Source organism: Leptosomus discolor, chromosome 2 (genome assembly GCF_034619465.1).
Source record: "Leptosomus discolor isolate bLepDis1 chromosome 2, bLepDis1.hap2, whole genome shotgun sequence".
In the NCBI taxonomy this organism is placed as follows: Eukaryota; Metazoa; Chordata; class Aves; order Leptosomiformes; family Leptosomidae; genus Leptosomus; species Leptosomus discolor.
The window spans coordinates 117,149,696-117,162,549 of record NC_141392.1 but is presented as its reverse complement, the minus strand read 5'-3'; the positions used below and the strand labels follow the sequence as shown (position 1 = coordinate 117,162,549).

The 12,854-nt window shown below is 55.3% G+C and overlaps 1 protein-coding gene across 1 annotated transcript; it reads right to left on the bottom strand.

Annotated features, from left to right (window-relative positions):
* Positions 1 to 8,618: 8,618 nt before the first annotated feature.
* GDF7 (growth differentiation factor 7) lies at positions 8,619 to 12,534 on the bottom strand. Its single transcript, XM_086461617.1, has 2 exons — positions 12,198 to 12,534; positions 8,619 to 9,541 (listed from the first exon to the last, which is right to left on the bottom strand). Exons 1-2 carry the CDS (start codon positions 12,532 to 12,534, stop codon positions 8,619 to 8,621), a joined length of 1,260 nt encoding a protein of 419 aa, XP_086317743.1.
* Positions 12,535 to 12,854: the final 320 nt, after the last annotated feature.

Genomic DNA, 12,854 nt, shown 5'->3' with positions numbered 1-12,854 from the left:
AACACTCACTGTTCTGTGATTTTTTTTTTCTTGGGAAATACCTGCGGTTGCCAAGGAAGGCGAAGAACCAGTAAAATGAACAGCTTTTTCAGTTTTGGTTTTAACATCTTAGGTAGCCCAGGAACTACAAGTGACTTACGTAGGTTGCTGTGAAATGAGCCATCTGGTTGCAGGACACAGGCACAAGTCTTCAAAAGAAAAAAAAATCTTGCAGAGATCTAGTTATCAATAAAATATTTAATAAACTTATCTGTACAAAATATTAAAAAGGTTATTGAGGAGTATACAAGAATACTTATTTAACAAATATATACTGCTATATAATATATTCAAGAAAATATAGATTGCTGTTTACAGTTCATTTACAATCTCATATGTACAATCTATTTAAACTTTAGAATACATACAAACAATGCATTTACACCATCACTTACAGAGCTATCTTCTTTAGAGATATTTCACACACTCAGACCTGAAAATGCTGAACAAATATATGGATAGTTTAGAGGCACACACAGGGATACGAGTATTGCTTCAAAAATATAACTACTAGAGATACGGCTATTGGAAACGCGAGTCCTTTTTCATTTTTTGATATTTTCCTTTCTAATCAAAGAAAAGAACATATAAATAAAACCACGACTGACCAGCAGAGAGGCTTGTTTTGTCAAAGGAGCTCCAGAGGGTGCTGACTTGACTTCAGAAAAAAGAGCACGCGGTGATGAGATACGTAGAGACTTAGCAAACTGGATCCACAAGCGGGGCTGACGTTGCTCCTGCCTGCATCTAAAGTGGGGAGCACCGAGAGTGGAGCAGGTCTTTCCTGCACAGACATGAGTTCAGCTCCCGTGAGCAGCATCTCTACCAGATTTTCCAGCAAAGAGCCACAGCACAAGACGGAGCCCGTGCCTCCAGGCGGGCAAAGCCCCCAACTGCTCCTCAGGTTGCAAGAGCTTGGTTTGCAAAGGCACTGCACGAGTGTGGCTTTGACTGAAGCGCATGAGAACACTGGATGCTCAGCACCTCAGAAACTCAGACCTTTTGGTTTTGGCACTATTTAAAAGGTTAATTACTCACAGCATGTGGGGTGAATATAACCAATGTGACCACCCCCCTCCTTGGCCAAGGAGGGGATGAGCTGCTCCTGCAAAATGCCCCATCGCCAACTGATCACCACCTACACAACCACTTAACTTTGGCATCTCTTCCAGGACTAAAGCCCAGCCCCTCTGTGTGCAACCGTCCCTTTTCCTGGCCTGTGGATGTTATTTCATGCTCTGCTGCTGATGGCTGAGCTCCTGTGAGCCACGTGGCGCTCGGCAGTGCCCGGCTGGCACACAGCTACCTGGGATGACAAGCTTGGGAGCAAGGGAGCCCTAAACTTTGCCTCTTGTTTTTTCCCTCCTGCTCCCCTCCTCTCTCTTTGCCAAGGCAGGATGGAGGAAATGAACAAAACACCATGGAAAACGCTACCATTGCCCCAAAAACTGGGACCAAAGCCAACACCACAGCTCCCAGGGAGGCTGGGCTTGACCCAGCCTCTTGGTCTCTGATGGTGAAGACCTGGATGGCACCAGCGTAGGTTGACACTGTGGCAAGGTGGAGGGGAGACCCAAACACTCCCATCTTCCATCAGGAAAACACTTGAGCATCAGGAAAACATCATGAGCAGGTCCTCTCCTCCCACTGGCTTCAACCCGGCCAGATCCACCCCCTCACTCTCCCCTGCTCAAGGGCACCGACTGTGCCCCGGCCTCCTGCTGCTGAGATCAGCCTTTCCTTCCTCGCTCTCCCCCCACCCACCAAACACCACAGCAAGTCTCCACACCCCCAATCCTGAAAACCCAAAGTATGAGCACAAGCATCAAAGAAGAAAAATGAGCTCATGAAATGTCCGAATGAACTCATAAGTGGTGATGACAGAACAATGAAGAGCAAAACCTGCTGAAAAACCACTGAAAAATAGCTGGGTTTTGGTTTCAGCCATTTCTGGGAATGCATCAAGCTTCGGTTTGATTTTTCACTACCAATCCACATGAAAACACTCTGCTGCCCAACGCTTCCTACCCTAGTCTGCTCAGCCAAAAGTTAAACATGGTCCATCAGCCAGCCCACCGGTGCACTCCTTCCCACCACCACCTAAATCGGGCTCCTCTCCAACACAGTAAATTCAGGGGGCTGCTTGGGTACTGGTGCAGTAAAAGGAAAAAGCAGCCACATGAGCTACACATGTCTTGAGGCACAAGGCTGTAAAACATCCTTTGAGATGTAGGGTGGAGTCCTCGGTCAGTGGGTTCCAAATTTTGGTCATTTTTCGTAGTTCCAGAACACTGGCCGATAGGGCATAACTGATTTTCAGAATCATTTTTGCACCAGTATGTACCTCACAACATGCTGTACTAGGAATAAAGAGCCTTAAAAGACTGAATGCAGCTGGTTTTACCATGGAAGACATAAACCAGCTTGTGACAAAATTCAAGGTGTCACATAAAACCAGCTTGGTGGAACATCTCGCTCATTGAACAGCCATTAATTCAAAAAGAGGAAAGGCAGAAAAACTCTCCCCCCACCACACAAGGTCACAGGCTCCTGACCATAAGCAACACCCCAGCCATGGAACAGTTACTCCCCAACTCCTCTCCCCAATGTGTTTTCATGGAGGACATACTCCCTGCAGTGAGCACACTGCCGCACTCTGCTCCTGCCACCCAGCATCCCCATTCAGACCCCACGTAGCTGTAAAGGGATCCCCAATGCCGGGGAAGCTGCTCCGATGCCAGTGGGACACACACAGTCTCTTCATCTGCTGGCCATGGTGACTTAAGAACCACACCGCTCTCAAAGACCAGAGCTTGGTTTTGCCCACAAGGGTTTTCCTGCCCACTCACCTCCCCAGAGGGTGACGTGAAGAGTGAAAAAATCACACTGCAACTCTGGTTTCACCCAGGACAGGGGACAAGCAAGCAGTTTGGTGGGACTGCCCAACCAATGTCCATGTGACAGGCCTTTGGCTTGACCATCTTTCGAATCCAGTGGCACAGCCCCGTTTCAGGTGACAACCCCTGTGCAATACCCAGACTCTCATTGCTGTTGCCCCACGCAGGTTTTTTTTTTCCCCCTGACACATTGCCATGCTGTCCCAATGCAGACAAAAGAGAAGGCACTCAGATTTGAGGACTCACTACATGCTCGGCAGGAAACCATGACATTTCCCACCACGTTTACTCCAACACGAGTATGAGCTGGTCGCAGACCAGTACTTATGACCCACCTGTCACATCGACATATGTCCTGTGGTTTTTGATGTGAATAACTGCAGATGCTGCTACAGCAGACAAGCACGTCAAGCCGAAGCTCATGGCAAAACCCCTGTTAAGTCTGGAGAGCAAAGCCAAAGGCATCCCATCAGCAACCCAAGGTGCTCCGCTCTGTTCGGAGCTTGCTCAGCTGCAGCCCCATGGGACCTGCATCCCCAGGGCGTCCTAAGTGATGCCCCAGCCTCTCTCACCTCTTGCCTGCAAGAGGCAGCGCTGCGAACAGCAGGGTGTGTATCTGCTGTTACGTGGGGGCGAGCACAGGGGACTCTCCCTAAGCACACACTTTGGGGTTTGTGGGCTAAGGGCTTAAAGCTGCCGACACTGAAAGGAGCTGCTTGGTTTGCAATGGGAGTGTGGCAAATCACTGCAGACCTACCCAATTTTCTCCAGCAGCGAGAGCTGTGTAATCAAGGCGCGAGTTAAAATCCATATGGTGCAAATATACACAGCAGTTGCTGGCACTCAGACTTGAGCAGAAGGCTGAAGGCTTGGGGTTTGCTTTTAATCGGAAGCGGTGCCTTTCCAGTCTTTTCCTTATGGACACACCATAAGCATCAGCAAACAGCCGAAGAGAACATGGCTCCATCTGCCAGTGCTGACCAGAAGTAGGATCGCTGGGATCGATGCAGCTATGCCAGGGCGAAGCTGCTGCAAGCCTGAATCAAGCCCTTTTCCATATGAACAGCCTTCTCCCTGCCAGAGGATGCTCATTTCCCTTCTAACATTGGATTTTAAGTATGATGTAAAAAAGAAAAGAGGGGAATGTTAGAATGTTAGACAATCCCCTTACTTCAAGAGAATTAAAAAAAACCCAATTATTCTTTAAAAGAAAAAATAAAAAAAGAATAAAATCTATGTTTCCTGGGAATTATTTCTAGGCCAGAAGCACCCCTGGTCATCAGGCAGTTAAACTGGGCATAAAGCTATTTTGCTTCTGACCGTCCCTGGTGTGGGACTCCAACAGACAGTGCGCTTCAGGACACACCACAGGCAGTGGCTTAAGCACAGGCTTCAGTTTTATAGAGCTCAAGGTGCCCCAAGGGAAGTCTCACACACACACCAGACCTGTCCCGACTGGGTGTGCTTCCCCAAATCGCAGCCCCAGCGCCTTCAAGTCAAATGGGATTACTCAGTGAGTTTCCCTGCTCCTGCGCAATTACGTTCCCCGAAAGAGGGGAGGGAGCCAGTTAAGCACAGATACATAGCCCTTTCGAAATGCTCAGTATTTCTAGCTTCACTGCAGCTACATCCTGCAGATAAAAACGGTGCTGAAGGTCAAACAAATCCTCCAGGAGAATATACTCTGCATGGAAACTATGGGATTTTTAACTGGAAAGGCTGTATAAATACTGCAGATTGAGAACCTATAATTATCCATTAAAATCACTCTGAGTCTACTGAATTCATATTTGTCCATGCTCAACCTCTAGTCTCCTATTTATAATGTTTACATGTGACCAAAAACCACCTCAGGCAAGAGGTCACTGATCAGAAATACATTTTTCCTGGACCATTAGAGGATGATGCTCTGCGGAGGAGCAGCCCCGGGGCTGGGGTGCTGGGCTGGGCTGGGCTACCGCCGTCCTGCAGCCAATACCCCACTCACCTGCCTCCAAAGGCAGGATTTACTCCTCTATGCCCTTTGCAGACACATCCCCACGTTGATCCCCGACACGGCAGGGCTGCAACATCTCAGCCACAGGAACCTCACTGCTCGGGGAAGGCTTTCGCACTCTAGCAGGGGCTCAGCGCTTCCATTTCCAATGGCTCCGACGGCTGCTGCCCCAACCTAATCCCACTGTTTGGGCACAGTCTCCAAATCTGCCTGGGGATGGAGGGGCAGCCCTTGCAGCTGGCACGCAGGCATTCGTAAAGGGAGGACCGGTGGCTTTTGCTCTGGAAATACTCCTCTGGGAGCCATGAGCAATGTGACCGCCAAGTGCTGCGGCCCACAGGCGCGCCCAGGGGGGAGCGGCACAGTTACCCACCAAAAGCCACAGCCCCGCTCCCCTCCAGCCTTGCCCTGCTCATCCACATCCCCTCGGAGCAGCCCCAAGCAGGGAGCTGCCCTCCCCTGCCCCTTAGGCAAGCAGAAAGAAGGTCTGACACCATCCTTCACCCTCCTGTTGTCCTCCAGAGGTCGTTTGCCCAGGACAGGAACAGAAGCTCTCTTAAAAGAGCAGCAGGCATGGCAGTGTCACCACGGGTGTGAAGGCAAAGGGCCACACCGCCACTGGGCTCACCCTGGGGGGCTAAAGTGTGCTGTCGTGCCAAACATGCCTGTTTAGGGAGAGGTGCCTGCAGCCGGGAGAGCCAGGAGTGGTCCCCGCATGGGGAAAACCACGGACGGCATCGCTGCCAGCAGCGGCCCCTGCGCTTTCCCCAAATCCTCCCCCTCCTCATTCATCTCGGTGATCCAGGATACGAAATGGCACTGACTGAGCCACCACTTTTCTCGCCAGGGCCAGCGAAGCTGTCACGGGGCTCAGGGCAGAGCCCCAGCAGCCCACAGCACCCCAGTACTGGAGTTGGGGTAAAGCATTGTGAGATCCAACCTGTCACCCTGCCTGTCCATTGGCCACCTCCAGACCTCAGGTGGGTGATGTCTGTCTTTCTGTCTGTTCCCGGTGGCTGTGGATGAACAAGAGCCACAGGAACTGGGGATTTCTGGCATCAACACCCCCTCGGACACAATCCTGCAGGAGCAGGTCTCAGGCCACCCATTCAGCCAAGGCTTACAAGAGCCACCAGCCAGCGGGGACTGCCAGGAACTAAATATGTCTTGCCTGGACTATGAACTGCCCACGAACCTCCACCACAAATATTTGGAGGAAGTGGAGGGGGTAAAAGAAATTAAAACATTAAACCAATTGTCTCAGCAGTGAGAAAAGCTATCAAGCAACCAACAGTGATTGAAAAATTAGGTACTGCGAAAGCGTGGTAACTTTATAAATGATGCTGCTCACGCCAACCTCCTCCTCCTAACCTCCTGTGCTAAAGCCAAAGGTCAGAGAAAAGCCATGAGCCCTTCTTCCAACCCCTCCTCATCCACTAGTTGCACCTCAGACCCCCAAATGCTGACAGCGAGAAAACCCTCTGGCGCAGACCTGATCTTTCTCTCCCCGACTAACCTGCATCTCTGAACAGCCCCCTGGGTACAGGTACGTCATGCTTAATATATATTTAGATTCATGCTGAGGAAGGGAGCCAGATTTTCCCCTGGGATACACAGCTGTAAAGCCAGAGGAGCTCCACGTGTATCAAGAGGGTTACACGAGACTTACAGTTACCACACTTGCTGTCCTGAGTTGCCACCAGCCACAGCCTGGGATGCAGAGCAGACCTCAGCGGGGCGAGGATGGAGGGAGGCTGGGGGGGGTTAGTCCCACAGATAGATCACCGTGACTGATGTGCATGGTTTACACCCTGCTGATACACTACTTTCTTGGGGGGAGGGGGCTGTTGGACCCTCACTGAGGCTTTCCTGACCTTTGAAAGCATTTGGATCTCAGTAGAGCTCTTTGAGGTGACCCCCTCTCTGCCTTGGCTCTCAGCTCTCCCTAGCAGAACACCCCTGTGATGGACGACGACTGGCTTTATATAGAAAGAAAACCACGTTTTCCAGCAGGGATTTACCTCCCCCAAAAGCAAACTACCGTCACTAATGAGCACTGACGTTTCCATGCAACACCTTGACTGCCAGTAAAAAACAAACCATCAAAAGTAAAATCTGTGCAAATACATCTCTGGTCTAAGCCAACCCAGCCACGAAGCTGAAGTTTGATACCAAAAGACACCAAGGTACAGCAGAAATGCTTTCCAGCATCCAAAACACATCTTGGCATGGATGCAAGGCTTTTCCTATTTAAAGGCACAATTTATACTCAGCTCCTGAGTTACTAAAATCCTGTAGCCCTTTCAGCATGGGTCAAAGCACCCCGCTTTACGTAGCAAGTCTCCGTGGGTGGCGTTCAGCTGTTTGCATGGGAAATGTCCATTCCCAGCGGATCCAGGCTCCCTTAATGGAGCAGGGAGAGGCAAGTGCTCCACGGAGGGATGGAGCTCGCTGGGAAATCAGTGCCAAAGGAAGGCAGGGTGGAGTTTAGTGCTTTTATAGAGATTATTTGGAAAAAGAAGAACCCGAGGGAACTCAGGACCTTTGCTTCTCTCCAGACATACTGAGGATGGCTGCGTGACTCTTAGGCCTGATGCCAGGTGCCTGGTGTGCCTTGGAAATGGGGTTTTGTGCAGGAAAGGTAGGAGACCCGCCAGCCGGTACCTCCTGCAGGACATTGGCAACAGGGCCAACACTTCAGACCACGCAGAGCCATGGCATCCTTAGCTAACACCTTCCAGCGAAGCTAACACCTTCCCACCTCTGCTGAGAGCATGAGCTCTACTTCAGACCTGACTCTCACTTTAGCCTCCGGTTACGGGGACCATCTTTCCTGTCCCCAACAGCAGGCTCACAAATCTCTCTGCACTGCAGACAGGCCTGGACCAAATGATTTCAGCCTCCCACGGCCATGGGTTCTCCACCCCCTGCATCCCCCTGGGGATCCCTCATTTTTCCCCCAGCAAACCCAGGTCAGCGATCTGAAGGCAGCCAGAAAAACTCCTTTAACTCAAAGAAAAGAGCGTTCCCAACTCCCCTCCACCCCACTGCTGCAGCCAGAAGGTGATGCTGGCCTGACCCCTCTGCTGCAGCCACTGTTCCGTCCCCACCCAGGTTGTTGTCCCCACCCAGGTCTTTCTCCCCACCAAGACAATTTTGGCTAGACATTTTCCAAAACCTTTGGGAAAGAAGGTGTCAGCACAGCTTGGGCAAACCAAGTGGTTGAGGCAGAGCTTGGAGGCTGAGCCTGGGGGCTCTGCCAGGCTGTGTGCCCCCCCTCCCCGGGGGGGGGGGAGCAGGCAAGGCACAGAGATGGGGGGCAGCTCTGAGCAGGGAGCCTGGCCTTCTGCCACAGCGCATCACCCCTGGCTGAGTCCCGGGAAACCCGGCATGGGGGGGGGGGGCATTCTTTCTTTGAGAGGGCCCGGAGGGGGCCAGTCTACAGCCTCGCTGTCTGTGGGGGGGGCATCCCCCATCCCTCCTGTGCTCATGGCCAGGGTGGCCCCGGGAAGGCAGGGGACACCTGCTCCAAGCTTGGCTTTTGGAAAGGCACACACCAAAATGTGCATGTGTGTATATATATATATTTTATATATATATATATTTATATTTATATATATATAAATTGGGGCAGGGCTGCTGGGCAGGGCAGGGTGGGGTGGGGAGAGGGAGAGCTGCAGAAATTGCTACCTGCAGCCACACGTCTCCACGACCATGTCCTCGTACTGTTTGTAAACCACATTGTTCCCGGAGTCTATGTAGAGGATGCTGATGGGGCTGAGTTTGGAGGGCACGCAGCAGCTGGGGGGGGTGGACTCCGGGTCCATGGAGTTCATCAGGGTCTGGATGATGGCGTGGTTAGTGGGCTCCAGGTGGGAGCGCAGGGGGAAGTCGCAGACCCCCTCGCAGTGATACGCCTCGTAATCCAGGGGGGCAATTATCCAGTCGTCCCAGCCCAGCTCCTTGAAGTTCACGTGTAGGGGCTTCCTGCTGCAGCGGGTCTTCGCCTTCTTCCCCTGGCCTTTGCCCCCAGACCGGGCGGCAATGGTGGTCCTTCTCTTCCTCCGCTTGGGGTACGCCTCCTGGCCGGGATCGGGGGGCTCCAGGAAGGGGGGACTGCCCAGGGCCTTGATCTTATCCCGGATCTCCTTGAAGAGGTTCTCCTTCCTCTGGGTGCGGGAGAAGGCCACGAGCAGGGCTCGTTCGTGGGGCTGCGGCCGAGGCTTGCCGAACCCCAGCTGCCGGGGGGGCAGAAGCCTCCCCGATCGGTCCGAGACGACCCTCAGGAGGAGGCAGAGCATCTTGCCCGAGAGAGACCTCTCCCTCCGCTCCCGCAGGGCTTCCCAAACATCAAACACCTCCCATCTGGAGGAGCCCGAGTCCAAAACGTCTGCAGCCCTGGAGTCCAGCAGCCGGGGCTCCTCGCCCTCCCGGCTCGGGCAGGTGGAGAGGAGGAGGTGGTGGAAGGTGCCTTCGGGGGACAGAGCCAAGCTCCGGTTTTCGGGGAGGGTGCGCAGGACCCGCAGCTCGGCGCTCGTCACCTCCTCTGCCTCGGGCAGGCTGGAGATGTCGAAGAGATATCGCTGCTCGGGGGCGGACGGGGAGGCGTCTGGGAGAGATAAAAGAAAAAATAAAAAAAAAAAAAAAGGAAAAAAAAAAAACATAAACACCCAGCAAGCTGAAGCCAAGCTCTCGCTACGGAGGCGCAAAGGACAGAGCGCTAACGGGGGAGATCCTCGCCTTGCAGCAAGGCTCGCTGGGCATGCCGGTGGGGACACAGTGTGTCACCCTGGCTGGAGGCACCGAAAAAAAAAAAAGGGGAGGAGAAGGCAGAGAGGGAGGGAGGAATCAGTCCAAACAAGTGGCTTCTCATCAGCACTCTTCCCCGTCCCGAGGTGGCATCTCTGCCTCCTCCCGGGTGTTTCAGTGCCCCCAAGTTGCATCACTGTCCTGTTTTGGAACAGAAACCCCACCTGGACCTGCGCGGCACAGTCCCATTCCCCGATCAGCAGGTTATCACCGAGTTCTTCCGCCCTAAGTGTCACACACACACCCCGCCCCAGCCCCAGCCATGCCAAGTAAAATGCTGTGAAAAATCTCATTTTCCCCTCGCAGGCAGGCACAGGGCACACGCGTCAGGGACGCAGACGCTGTGCCTCGGGGTATCTGACAGAGGCACTCCCAGAAGCTGAGAGGGAGCCCAGCTTGAATTTGTCACTATTTTTGGTGGATCCAAAGCCCAAACACAGACTTGTGCAGTTTCTGACGCTGACTAAATACACTCAATGTGAATTAAAAAAAAAAAAAAAAAAAAAGGAAGCGGGGTTGGGGAAAAGAGATGAATGAGTTCTGGGAGGGTTGGTTTTTATTTTCTCCCTCTCTGACGATATTTGCTGGGCATGCTGCAAATATTGCTGCCGTGCCCGAGCCCCCCGACCCGCTGCCGGCAGAGCCCTGCCCGATGCCCCCAGCACCGCAGCCCCCTCCCGCGGGCAGCGCCGCCGGGCTGCAGCCTGCAGCGCCCTCCCGATGGGAAAGCCTCTTCTCCCCGTCATTTGCTATTATTATTACTGTTATTATTGTTATTATTGTTATTACCGTTATTATTGTTATTGTTATATCGTTAGCGTTATGGTTATTGCTATTGTTATTGTTAATATTTTAAAAGACGATATAAAATCCCGGCGAGGAGCAGATAAGGAGATCCCTTTGAGGAGTTCATCTGGTTTCGTTTTGCGCTGAAACTTCCCAGGACCTGTGCGCAGTTTTCCCCCCAGCCGGCCGCTGCCCACCCTCCCATCGAAGCATCCTCCCCGCGTCCCGCCTCGCTCCCCCGCCGTTTCCCCACCAGCTTGTAGCAAAAATCTCCCCGCAACGGCTGCCGGCGGGATACGGTTTGGGGATGGGGTTCGGGGTGTGCGGGGGGGCTCCGCACCACCAGCCGCCGCTCTTCCACCCCGGGGCAGCCGGCGACAGGCACGGGGGGAGCCTGGGGATGCTTTTCAGTTTGTCTTTTCATTTTATTCGATAGGGATTTTATTGTATTTTTTTTCCTCCAGCCGAGCGAACTTCGCCGGCCGGGCGCAATGTATATAGATACATACATAAATACATATATATATATATATATATATATATATATAAAATGTATCGTTAAGTGCGTATATGTGTGTATTTGATTATTATAATTAGATCTGCGGGTATGAAGGGGGCAAAAGAGGAGGTAAAAGGGAGGAGGGGACCGCGATGCGGAGCTCAGCGGCTCCGGAGCGCCGCGGCAGCCCGGGGCTGAGCCGCCCCCCACGGGGCACCGCGACGGGCCGGGACGGCGAGGGAGCGCAGCGGTCGCGCTCCCTCGCCGTCCCGGCCCGTCGCGGTGCCCCAGGGAGTTTTTCGGGCTGCAAAGGCTCTGGAGGGGCTTCTCCCCTCCGCGGTCCAGGGGATGCTGCGCGGAGAACCTGCCGCCAAACCGCGCCGCACGTCCTGGCCCTCGCTGCCGGGCAGCGTATCAGGGGGCGGCGGGTCCCGAGAGCTACCCGCAGCCCTGCCCGCAGCCCTGCCCGCCCTGTCCCGGCTGGGCTGCACCTCGCACCCCGTCCTCAATCGTATCCTCAGCCCCGAGCGTCATCCTTGACCCCGACGGCCATGTGCAACCCTCTCGCCATCCCCGACCCCACGCTCACACACAGCCCCACGAGTATGTCCGTCGGCAACCCTTTTCCCCAGCTCCAGGCATAACCCCTTTGCTCTCCCCACCGCCACCCCAGCCCCATGCCCACGTACAGCCCCATGCCCACCCCTGTCCTCAGCCCCATTCCTGTGCTCAAACTCACGCACAGCCACTACCCCGTTAAGCTCCATCTGCAACCCCCTGCGCCACCCCACCCCACGCAACCACTCTCTGCTCGAACCAACTCACAACCCCATTCCCCAGCCAACGCACAAACCCCATCCCAGGCACAACGCCGTGCTCGGACCAACGTGCGAGCTCCATCTCCGTGTGCAACCACCTCCCCAAAACTATGCTCGAAGTAATGCACGACCCCGTCTCCATCCCCAAACCCACGCACGAACCCGATCCTCACACCCATGCGCAACCCCGTCTCCATCCCCAAACCCATCCCCAAGCCCCATCCCCAAACCCATCCACGATCCTCCCGTCCGACGACGGGGTCCCGGCGGGGCAGCCCGCCCCAGCTCCCCTGCCCCGCTGCGGGCGTTGCGCTGCGCTGCGCGGCGCGGGGGGACGCGCCTCCCGCACTCACCGCTGCGCGCCCGCTCCGCGAAGCCCGTCACCGTGTCGGCGCGGCGGCCCGGGGCGCGGCGGGCGGCCAGGCGCTGGTAAAGGGCCACCATGTAGTGGTGCGGCACCACGGTGCCGTTGCGGAGAGCCCCGTCCCTCCGCGGCGGGGAGGAAAAGGGGGAGGCGGCGGAGGAGGAGGAGGAGGAGGCGGAGGAGGAGGAAGGCGCGGCTGCCGAGGGTCGCTGGGGAGCGGCCACCGACGGGCCGCGCACGGCGGCGGCCTCCAGCCCGCGGCGGAGGCGGCAGGCGCCCAGCAGGCAGAGGCAGAGGGCGGCGGCGGCGGCGGCGCGGAGGCGCATGGCGGCGGGCCGGTGCTCGGCGCTGTGCTGCTGCCGCCGCCGCTCCCCGCCCGCTTTTGAACATCGTCTTCGCCCGCCGCCGCCGCCGCCGCCGTCGCCGCCGCGGCCGCGGCCGCAGCCGCCCGCCCGCCGCCGCGGAAGCGCCCCCTGCCGGCCGCCCGCCCCGCCCCGCCGAAGCGCCGCCCGCGCCCCGGCCCCCGCCCCGCCTCCGCCTTGCAGGTGAGACGCCCCTCCACACACACTGCCGGACCCCCCTCTCCGTCCCACCGGCGGCCCCCCCCCCCCCGGTCCCGCCTTGCAGGAGGCACCTGTGCCCCCGG